Raw genomic sequence first — 12,339 nt, forward strand, 5'->3', positions numbered from 1 at the left:
TATTTATTTGACAGAGAGAGACACGCGAGAGAGGGAACACAAGTAGGGGGAGTGGGAGAGGGAGAAGCAGGCTTCCCGCGGAGCAGGGAGCCTGATGTGGGGCTCGATCCCAGGACCCTGAGATCATGACCCGAGCCGAAGGCAGACGCTTAACCGACTGAGCCACCCAGGCGCCCCGCAGGTATGTATTTTCAATCCATCAAGGTGAGAACCACAAGCATAGAACAAGCACAGATACATACTGAAGAACCAACTCACCATATAAATGGAAAAATTAGTGACAAAATATGAAGGACAGATAAATACACTCCTCTGGATGGAAAAGTATAGGTAGAGGGAGTCCCCATGGATAAAAGCTGTATTGTCTTGTTGTAATAGGCTTGTGTTCTTCTTAGTCACATTCTATTCAGGGTTTTCAGAGACACTGCCCCTGTTTATGTGGTATCTTTTATTTCTTTCCACTGATTTTTAAAAATAGTAAAATATAATACAGATAAACTACATAAAACAAATGGGCAAAAGTTCTTGTAATCACCACTCAGTTCACTCAGTTTAAGCCAACAGAACATTACTTGCTAAACCAGAAACATTTTGTTTTTTATTTTTTTAAAGATTTTATTTATTTGACAGAGAGAGACAGCGCGAGAGAGAGAACACAAGCAGGGGGAGCGGGAGAGGGAGAAGCAGGCTTCCTGCCGAGCAGGGAGCCCGATGTGGGGCTCGATCCCAGGAGCCTGGGATCATGACCTGAACCGAAGGCAGACACTTAACGACTGAGCCACCCAGGCGCCCCCCAGAAACATTTTATAAGCTTCATTCAAAAAAAAAACCAAATAAAAAAACAACAAAAACTCAAACAACGAACCTAAAAATAACCATTATCCTCAATTATGGTGATCACCTCTTTGCTTTTCTTTTACCACCCAAGTGTATATCCCCCAAAATGGTAGTTTTGTCTCCAAAAAAAACACCTCTTAACTCTCTTAACCTACAGGTTACTTTACTTTTTTAAATTAATTAGAGAGAGAGAGAGCGAGCGAGAGAGGGAACGCGAGCGAGAGAGGGAACACGAGCAGGGGGAGTGGGAGAGGGAGAAGCAGGCTTCCCGCGGAGACATAAATGCTCATGGCCTAAAACTATTAACTCACTAAAAGATGCAAAACGATGATCCTCCAGTTTTATCACTCCTTCTCTATTAGCTAGTACACTTCCATAAAAAGGAACTTCCTCTATTTGGTGACTTAGTGGTACAATTCATAGGGAAAGGTAGACTACATGCGTGTTTCTAAGGTGAGGTATCACTGTGAACTCACAGATTTAATCAGTTAATACCTTTAACTGTATTTGGCCAGTGGGAACGTCTTCAATTTGGCTTCTGAATCCTTTTGATACAACCACAGTAGTCTCTAATTACTTCTTTGCTATGTAGTATGACAAAATATTCAAAGCTTATCTTACAAATATCCTGTCCAGAAACGGTATTTCAAGACCACAATCTGGGCACTAGGGATGCCAATTGCTAAGGGGTTGGTCACTGTTCTTAGGTCTTTTCAGTGGACAGAATCTGCAAATATATATTTATTTTCAAAGATAAAATATATCATGACCTCTTATTGATATTTCTAACTCATACTGAGAAACTTGAGTTTTTACCAGGCATCTTATAACTATAATTCCTTTTTTCTTTTTTCTTTTTAATTTGACAGAGAGAGCAAGAGCAGGAACACAAGCAGGGGGAGTGGGAGAGGGAGAAGCAGGCTTCCCGCCGAGCAGGGAGCCTGATGCGGGGCTTGATCCCAGGATCCTGGGATCATAACCTGAGCCGAAGGCAGACGCTTAATGACTGAGCCACCCAGGTGCCCCTATACTTCCTTTTTTCTATGCCAAGAATCCTGATATTCAAGGATAAAGGTACAGAATATCATACTGAATCACTTTATCCCATATTGCATACAACAGTATCAGAGTAACAATAAACATTACACCACCAATATGACTAATAAAATGTTATTTTTTACAGGCTCTCCCCATTCTCCCATTAAGAAGTTATGCTTTTTCTAGACTGTCAGAGTCCATAGCTATTACATGCTGAACTCTCTTTTTAACTCTTTTAGTTCTACAGTTAACCATATATTTAGTATTTACCACCCTTCCTTTATATTTTTCTGGTTAGTTTCACTCTCTGAAGCTTCTAGTCTAGTACTTCCCTCAGGAAAAGTCTTGGGAACAATATTCCAAGTCCTTACACATTGGTATTTTTGATATTTATTTATTTATTTTTATTTATTTATTTATTTGACAGAGAGAGACACAGCGAGAGAGGGAACACAAGAAGGGGGAGTGGGAGAGGGAGAAGCAGGCTTCCCACTGAGCAGGGAGCCCGATGCGGGGCTTGATCGCAGGACCATGGGATCATGACCTGAGCTGAAGGCAGACACTTAACGAATGAGCCACCCAGGCGTCCCTGACATTTATTTTTTAAAAGATTTATTTATTCATTTCTAGAGAGAAAGAGAGACTGAGTGGGGGGAGGGGCAGAGGAAGAGGGAGAGAATCTCAAGTGGACTCCCCACTGAGCGCGGAGCCCAATGGGGGGCTTGATCTCACAACCCTGAGATCATTACCTGAGCTGGAATCAAGAGACGGCAGTCCAGGGCGCCTGGGTGGCTCAGTCGCTGAGCATCTGCCTTCGGCTCAGGTCATGATCCCAGGCTCCTGGGGTCGAGCCCCACATTGGGCTCCCTGCTCCGCGGGAAGCCTGCTCCTCCCTCTCCCACTCCCCCTGCTTGTGTTCCCTCTCTCGCTGTCTGTCAAATAAATAAATAAAATCTTAAAAAAAAAAGATTTTATTTATTTATTTGAGAGCGAGAGAGAGCATGGGCATGAGCGGAGGGGAGAAGCAGGGGGAGAGGGAGAAGCAGACTCCCCGCTGATCAAGGAGCCCGATGCGGGGCTCGATCCCAGGACCCTGGGATCATGACCTGCGTCGAAGGCAGACGCTTAACTGACTGAGCCACCCAGGTGCCCCTCACATATATGCTTTATAAACATTTTCACTATTTTCTTTGAGTCCGTGAGATAAGCAGATGTTTTAAATTTTGATGAAATTCAATTTATCAATGTCTTCCTGTAAGGTTATTGCGGTGTCCAAAGAAATCTTTTTCTACCCTCTAAGCCATAAAGACATTCCCCCAAATTTTCTTCTAGAAGCTTTATAGTTTTAGGCCTTACATTTGAATATATAATTCCTCTCAAATTCATTTTTTTTTTTTTTGGTATGCTATGAGGTAGCATTCTCTCTGTATATACGTATACACAGTTATTCTAGTACCATTTGTTAAAAACACATTTCTCTATTGGTCTGCTTTAGTATCTTTTGAAAATCAAATGACTATATAAATGTAGGTTTATTTCTGAGCTCTCTATTCTGCTCCACTATTAGTCTATCCTTATAATTATGTAACATCTTGATTATTATAGCTTTGTACTAAGTCTTCAAGTTAGGTAGTATTAGTCCTCCAACTCTGTTCTTTTTCAAGATCACTTTGGGTATTCTACGGTCTTTGTATTTCAATAAAAATTTTAGAATAACCTAGTCCATTTCTATAAAAACACATGCTGGTTGGTGTTGTGCAGAATCTGTAGAACTGATGTCCTAACCATGCTGAGTCTTCTAATTCAAAGCCTCCCATTCATAATGACATCTTTTATTTAGATTTTTAATTTCTCTTGGCAACATTTTATGGATCAGTATAGAGGTCTTTCACATCTTTGGTTAAATTTATTCCTTAACATTTTATTCCTAAGCATTTTTTTTTTTAAAGATTTTATTTATTTATTTGATAGAGAGACACAGCCAGAGAAGGAACATAAGCAGGGGGAGTGAGAGAGGGAGAAGCAGGCTTCCTACGGAGCAGGGAGTCTGCTTCTCCCTCTGACCCTCCTCCCTTTCATGTACTCGCTCTCTCTCATTCTCTCTGTCTCAAATAAATAAATAAAATTTAAAAAAATAAAAAATAAAAAAAAATAAAAGGTTTTTTGGCTTTACTAAAAGCATTTTATAAAACTTCATTTCCCAACTGCTTACTGCTGGCACCTAAAAATACAACTGAATTTTTAAAAAGTAAATTCTACACCCAATGTGGGGCCTGAACTCATGACCCTGAGATAAGAGTCACATGCTCTACCAACTAAGCCAGATAGATGCCCCCAGTTAATTTCAACCTAGGTGATCTTTACCCTTTACTGTAACATTGCAAGGTAGACATTACTATCAATGTAAAAATTAGGATTGTTTAACTTGTCCAAGGTAATTATAAGACTGTTTATTACAGGGGCGCCTGGGTGGCTCAGTTGGTTGGGCGACTGCCTTCAGCTCAGGTCATGATCCTGGAGTCCCAGGATCGAGTCCCGCATCGGGCTCCCTGCTTGGCAGGGAGTCTGCTTCTCCCTCGGGACCTCCCTCCTCTCATGCTCTCTCTATCTCCTTCTCTCAAATAAATAAATAAAACCTTTTTTAAAAAAAAAAGACTGTTTATTACATCAAACTAATACCATTTTAAAACAAAAAATAACTTTCTATACACTGTACAGAAAAAATATATAGAAAATTCACTGTAAACAATTTGTCCCCAAAACACCTTGATTTTGCTATTTTTTGGTTAACTACTCTTTCTTCACATACCCGTTTCTTCTTCAACCAACCATTTCCCAGCCTCCTTACTGCTATTTCCACAGGTTCTAGCCCCCTCTCTGAATATATCACTCTCCTTAGGTGATTCTTACCTGTCCACCAACCTCAACTATCATCTTTATTTCCGTGTGCACATCTCTAGATCTCACCCATCTTTTGGATACGAAGAATTCGTTATTTTCTCCCTCCAATTATGCTCCTGTTTTTCCTTTTCAAATTAATTACTTATTATTCATCAGTTTGCTTTAAATCAAAATAGAAATTTTTGACTCTTCCTTTTCTAGTTACCTCAGTTCCAATCCTTTAGATCTGTCCTCCAAACCACGATCTTTTACAACCTAAATGTCTGTCAACAGGAAAATGGATAAATGATTCCAGTATATTCACACAATAGAATATTATATAATAGTGAAAAAGATTTAAAGCAAGGTTTCTCAATCACGGTAATCCTGCCATTGGGGGCTAGGTAATTCTTTGTTATGCAGCTGTCCTGTGCATTGTACGATGTTTAGCAACACCCCTGATCTCTAGATATTAGATGTCAACAGCACTATCTCCAGCTGTGACAACCAGAACTTCTCTAGATATTGCCAAATGTGCAGGGGGCTAAATTTGCTCCTGGTTGAGAACCACTGGTCTATAGCCGTATGTATCAAATACAGATAAATCTCAAAACAATTTTAAGCAAATAAAAGAGAACTACAATATTATCCATACAAACATCAAAATCAAGGAAAATGATATATTATAGATTGTCTATGCATACATACATGTAGTAAAAGTTTACCAAAAGCATGATAAAGCACTGAAGTCAAGATGGCGATTACCTCTGGGGGAAGTGAAGAGAGCAGGATTAGGGAAGCTTTAATTTGATGATGTGCATACTTGACCATTTTTCTCCTTTCATGTACGTTCATTTATGGACACTTAAGATATTTTAAAACATAAATGCAGTATTAATTTGCCCTAACTGACCTGGTTCAGGTTTGACTGACAGCAAACTTTCACTTAAATCACTCAGCAGGCATAGATAGTGCTACTTTCACATTTTTCTTTCTGTTGTCGATTTATTTCCCACTGGGAATGCCAGAGAATTGAAAATGGGCCTTCTTATCAAATTCTGCCAATCAGTAGTACAGAACCTATTCAAAAGGCACTCTTAAAAAAAAAAAAAAAAGCAACTTCCACTTTACCCCACACTGCTTCTTGTTTGCACAATCTCTTTTTCACCAAAGCACGTAAGAAACCAAAACTAATAAAGAGACCCAAATAAATTTTACTATATGCTCAGCTGACTGGTCACAATGCAAAATATACTTTTAGATAAACATTCATATCATATATAAATTATCATTACAGTGGGTTAATTTACTTAGGTGGAATAAAATACAAAAAAGAAACTCCTAGGAATACAATTAAACTTTTTTGTTGTTGCTGGTTTGATCGAGGATTTTAACCAAGTTCCCAAAGCGTGATGAGCAACAGAGATTTTGTTAATTATTCCCACCGGTCTTTCTTAAATGTGCTAAGTTTATTGAATAAATAATGAAAGTTATAATTTAGTGTCATAGTAAGTTCTGGACCACTGGATATTTAGAACATTCTGGACAATATTCAGTATGTCGGGGCAGTATAAACCTTTCCACTACCAAAGTTTTGAAGGATAGGTGCTTGGGGGTTAGGAATTCACATTAAAAAATAACATTTAAAGGGCGCCTGGGTGGCTCAGTTGTTAAGCGTCTGCCTTCGGCTCAGGTCATGGTCCCAGGGTCCTGAGATCGAGCCCCTCATCGGGCTCCCTGCTCGGCAGGGAGCCTGCTTCTCCCTCTCCCACTCCCCCTGCTTGTGTTCCCTCTCTAGCTGTGTCTCTGTCAAATAAATAAAATCTTAAAAAAAAAAAAAATTTAAAGGATCCCAGAACATTTGCTAGACTTAGGAGAAGAGGAGCTGACACCTAAATTTGACTCTTACTCAGTTGGCTTCATTAATAAATTAAAATGGCCGTCACAGAAATGATTGGCTAATTTAATGCGCTACTTTTAAAACTAACTAGAGCTGCACTAGTAGCCACTAGCTATATGTAGTTGTTGAGCACTCAGAAAGTGGCTAATTTATACTGAGATTATGCTACAAACAAGTCTAGAATACACAAAGGATCTTGAAGATCTAGTACCAAAAATAATGCAAACTAATAATTTAAAGATATCAATTACCTATTAAAATGATAATAACTTGGATATGTTTGTTAAATACAGTAAACTTTTTTAAAGGTGAACTAAAAACTCTACTTTAGGTTGAGAGGGCAAAAGGCATGTAATTCAATACACAACGGCAAATACTCCCAATTGCATATTTATAACATCACAATTATTTTATATAAGAGGAAAAAATCAAGAGAAAAAACCTCTTATGATAGTTGGAGAAAGACAATTCAACATACAAGACCACATTTTTACGTAATTTGAATATCAAATTTTGAATGTTGAACCTTATAAAACTTAAAGGAAATTAAGAATTTTTTTAGAAGTTTCAAAAGCATAAAGATGAAAAACATGAAGATTTGCTGGTTACATAGGAATTCTGGTCATTATCTTCATACTAATCAACTTTTCCCTCTAAAAACAATAAAAATCTAAACTTAGGGACTTCCTTTTTAGTAATTTCTTCAAACCTCTCCTTATTAACAAGGTCTTCTATTTACGGCATTATTTGTTAGGTTTTAACCACACATTTAAACCTTCATACTTACAAAGTCTTCCTCCTCAAACTGTAATTTTTCCACCTTGTCTTCTTTCTTTTCTTCCCTAATCTCCGTAGGTGGCTTTTCTTGAAAGGTACAGCCTTTCCGGGAGTGGAAGCTGCCATTCCAGTGGCGATGGTTCCCTGTGCCACCCCCACTACGCTGGCTCATGCCATCATGACCTCGGAAAGAGCCATGCCAACCAGACAGGTTCCCTGTGATTCCAGCATACGCTCCCTTAGAGACACCAGAGTCCACAGAATCGTGGCGGAACAGGGAGGGCTGGTGCCAGGAATCTAGGATAGTAAGGACAAGTAACACATTAGATTTTTGCTTCCTGATCTGATTTACAGTACTACCAAAAGCCCTTCAGGGGACCTTTTAAAATAAAAGATTAAGTCCACAAAATTATCTTTTTCTTTTAATGTAATTTCTATATGAGATCTTCCCCTGAATGACACATGAGAACACAAAGATGTTGGAAAGCCAACGTAACTGAATAATGACAACTGGAAGATTTAACTGAGAAGCGCGTTTAAAAAACAGCTATCTGGGGCGCCTGGGTGGCTCAGTTGGTTAAGCGACTGCCTTTGGCTCAGGTCATGACCCTGCAGTCGGGCTCCCTGCTCAGCAGGGAGTCTGCTTCTCCCTCTGACCCTCCCCCCTCTCATGCCTTCTCTCTCAAATAAATAAATAAAATCTAAAAAAACCCCAAACAACAGCATATTAAGATTATGGACATGCACCCCCTATGTGGGCTTGTCCTAACTGAGTAGCTTAAATATACTCATGGAAGTTGGGCATGGCTTACCTCCTGTAGTTCGAAGAGGTCCATTGTTAAAAAAGCCATCAGAGGAATTATGTCGACGACGGCTTACTCCAAATCTACGATCTCCTCGGGGTAGGTGCTCTCCGTGTTTTTCGAACGTGGCTGTAGGTGACTAAGATGATCAAGTATAGAGAAGCAAACCAATTAAGAAGATATCAATCTCAGTATCTTAGGTTTTGCATCAGCCTTTTAGAAAACAAGTAATAAAGGTGGAAGAAACCCCCACAGTGAGCATATGGGCCATAATAAGGGTATTATAGGCCTCTAAGTTAGAGAAGTCCTAGGTTACATATTCAGACAAAGATTGGGCACGTTCAGGGTGGTATGATTGTAGACTTAGGTTACATATTCACTCATTAACTCATTTTCTGCGTCCCAGAAGGGGGGAAAAGGCAGCTACTTTAATTATTTGCACGAGAGAGGGTGGGAAAAAAAACCCCTGTCGATATCCATTAAAATAAGCCCTCAAACTTTACACTTAAAGATATTAAGTTAACCTTGTAATAGGAAAAGAAAAGCAAGATCCCTACTTAAAAAAATTCTAAACAGCTTTGTTACTTCTATAAATTATTCTGGAACTGGGGAGAAAGAAATGGTTTAAATACCAAAACACCTTGGTCATTAACAACTACACAGTTTTTATAGTTTTATAAAAAACTTATTTTTTTATGTTAGTCACCATACAATATATCATTAGTTTTTGATGTAGTGATCCACGATCCATTGTTTTCGTATAACACCCAGTGCTCCATGCAGTACGTGCCCTCCTTAATACCCATCACCGGGCTAACCAATCCCCCCTCCCCTCTCCCCTCTAAACCCTGTTTGTTTCTCAGGTCCATAGTCTCTCATGGTTCATCTCTCCCTCCAATTCCCCCCGCCCATTTTTCCCTTCCTTCTCTTAATGTCCTCCATGTTATTCCTTATGTTCCACAGATAAGTGAAACCATATGATAATTGACTTTCTCTGCTTGACTTATTTCACTTAGCATAATCTCCTCCAGTCCCATCCATGTTGATGTGAAAGTTGGGTATTCATCCTTTCTGATGGCTGAGTAGTATTCCATTGTATATATGGACCACATCTTCATTATCCATAAAAAACTTATTTCTAAACATTACTTAATATTCATAACAATACTATAATTTGGCATCAGCTTCATTTTACTCATTTAGACATGAGCAAAGAGGTCAGGGAGAATTAAGTCTTGTTATACAATGAAAAGGAAGCAGTTTGAGAAACACAGTTATAGATGAGCTTTCATTCCCCTCCCTATTCCAAATAATTTTATTCTAGAACACTCTTTTTTTTTTTTTTTTTAAGATTTTATTTATTTATTTGACAGAGAGAGACACAGCGAGAGAGGCAACACAAGCAGGGGGAGTGGGAGGGAGAAGCAGGCTTCCCGCGGAGCAGGGAGCCCGATGCGGGGCTCAATCCCAGGACCCTGAGATCATGACCTGAGCCGAAGGCAGACGCCTAATGACTGAGCCACTGAGGTGCGCCTCCAGGACATTCTTTTTATTAAATTATTTTATTTTATTATTTTTTAGAGCATTCTTTAGTTTCAAATGAGAGACCAAAGTCTAAAATAAAAGGCTGTAAAAAATATGGATATATCTGACAAAGGCGTAAAGGAAAACTACAGGTTGGGGCATAGACATCTTTACATCTATTTTCTTAGTTTTATAGTTTTTAGCTCTTTAATTTAGGTTATCATGTGAAGTTGTCAGGTTTATTTGTGTGTGATATGAAGTAAAGGTTAAAGTCAAGGTTCTCACTCCCCCCCCCCCACATATATATATCATGTATATATATATATATATCCAGTTCTAGAACCATTTGCTAAAAAGACTATCACTTCTGCATTAAATTACCTTGGAACTTTAGTCAAAAATCAACTGACTGTATATATAGGACTATTTTTGAATTCTCTATTCTTTGCTCTCACTGTTTTATGTCTACCCTTATCCCAACACTGCAGAACTTTATTTACTGCAGCTTTACTGGAAATAGTGAAATCTCATTTCCCAATTCTTTATACTTACTCCACTGTGCTAGATTATTCTTTGCAGATAATAAGATCTACATACTTTTAAATGCTTTCCTGGATCCCACACCTAATCCCTCAGGTCCACCGTCCCCAAGCTTTGGGTCAGATGATGTCAATTATGAGATCTTGGGAATTTCAAAAGGGCAATTCAAAATGAAGTTTAGAGCAAATGGTTGCGGGTCTAGATAGATCAGGAACATCTGCCCCAAAATTCACATTTAAAAATAGGGAAAGGGTGCCTGACTCCTGATTTTGGCTTCTTGGGTGGTGATCTCAGGGTTGTGAGATAGAGCCCTGTGCTTGAGATTCTCTCTTTCCCTCGCCCTCTGCCCCTCCCCACCACTCTCAAGCGCAGGCAACTCTCTCTCTCTGAAATAAATAAATACAATCTTAAAAACAAAACACAACACAACAAAACAAACAAAAAACAGGGGAAGGCGCCTGAGTGGCTCAGTTGGTTAAGTGCCCAACTCTTGATTTCAGCTCGAGTCATGATCTCAAGGTTCTGGGATTGAGCCCTGTGCTGGCTCCATGCTTAGTGTGAGGTGTGCTTGGGATTCTCTCTCTCTCCCCTCTTCCTCTGCCCCTCCCCCATTTGTATTCTCTCTGTAAAATAATAAAGTATTTTTAAAAATAGGGAAGATAGGCCTTTTTTTTTTTTTTTTGAGATTACATATCAACTGTGTCCCTCCTCTGTTAGTTGGCAAAATGGGAACCATTTTTAAGTTTATTAGCTTCCCAAAGGTTTCCTTTATCAATAACTGAGGCTGTTCTTTTTTTTAAGATTTTATTTATTTATTTGAGAGAGAGAGCACAAGCAGGGGGAGAGGCAGGCGCCCAAGTGGGGCTTGATCCCAATACCCTGGGATCACGACCCAAGCCAAAGGCAGATGCTTAACCGACTGAGCCACCCAGGTGCCCCAATAATTGAGGCTGTTCTTCTGTACTGTGACTAGGGCTACTTCACTCTATGTGAACTGGTTGTTTTCACTTGTCTTTATTCCTAATGCAACATACATTTCCCCCCTGAAATTGTTACGTAGATTACCCCTAAAACATAATTTCTAGTATTTAATCTGAGATCCACGTAGTAGTCAATGTCTCTCCCTTTTCATCCTCCTCATCTACTACTATAGACAAATGTGCATTTACCCCAAGGGTCCATTTCCCCAAAAACCATTTCCCCTTTACCTCTGCCCCTCTATACTTAAGTAACAGGTTAGCAGATATGTTTTAGTTCCAAAGTGTAGTGCAGTTAATCCAGTAAATTTTTTTTTTAATAAAGATTTTATTTATTTATTTGAGAGAGAGAGAGAACAAGCATGAGTGGGGTGTGGAGAGTGGGGGAAGAGGCAGAGGAAGAAGCAGACTCCCCGCTGAGCAGGGAGTCCTACATGGGGCTCGATCCCAGGACCCCGAGATCATGACCTGAGCTGAAGGCAGATACTTAACCAAGTGAATCACCCAGGCGCCCCTAATCCAGGAAGTCTTAAGTGTGCCACATGAGAAAAGCTTAGCATATAATGAAATAAAGGGAGGGGGAGATACTTGGCAATGGCAGGGCCCATAATGACTTCGACTGCCTAATTATTTATATCCTATTAAAAGAAATGTAGTAAGTCTATGAAAACATACTTTAAACCCTCAGGCAGGGTTGAATACACAAAAACACCTAGACTGCAAAACAGAGGCCATCAATAAGCTGGGGATAAAAAGAACTGATATTTGGAAGGTTACTAAAGGAATGAAGAACAGTACCTTAGCTGACTGTGGTGTTGAGAAATTTAGCCAAGCAGGAACAAAGTCATGCTGCGCCATTTAGGTCCAGTGTCTCTTTTCAGCAAGGTGAGGCATCCAACCTCATGGCCAGGATCTGAAAATGAGAAAACTCCAATCACTTATACTTGCAAGAACCTGATACCAATGTACAAGAGTCTGTGATTACTCTAAGCTCCCCTCTTTACAAAAAGACCTGCCACCTCTGAGCCTCTCTAAGACTACTTATCAGGCTCTATAACCTCAG

At 39.5% G+C, this 12,339-nt stretch overlaps 1 protein-coding gene across 4 annotated transcripts in view; it reads right to left on the reverse strand.

Moving 5' to 3' along the window:
- The window catches only part of GPBP1L1 (GC-rich promoter binding protein 1 like 1), a 54,606-nt gene that overhangs the window by 16,514 nt on the left and 25,753 nt on the right, over positions 1-12,339 (reverse strand). For all 4 annotated transcript variants that reach the window (XM_044914497.1, XM_021684268.1, XM_021684266.1 and 1 more), the window contains 3 exons: positions 12,075-12,189; positions 8,245-8,374; positions 7,443-7,729 (listed from right to left, as the gene is read on the reverse strand). In XM_044914497.1, coding sequence (XP_044770432.1) covers positions 7,443-7,729; positions 8,245-8,374; positions 12,075-12,134 — 477 coding nt within the window. In that variant the 5' untranslated portion in view covers positions 12,135-12,189. The remainder of the gene's footprint in view (positions 1-7,442; positions 7,730-8,244; positions 8,375-12,074; positions 12,190-12,339) is intronic.

This window comes from Neomonachus schauinslandi, chromosome 4 (genome assembly GCF_002201575.2).
Source record: "Neomonachus schauinslandi chromosome 4, ASM220157v2, whole genome shotgun sequence".
Lineage (NCBI taxonomy): Eukaryota > Metazoa > Chordata > Mammalia > Carnivora > Phocidae > Neomonachus > Neomonachus schauinslandi.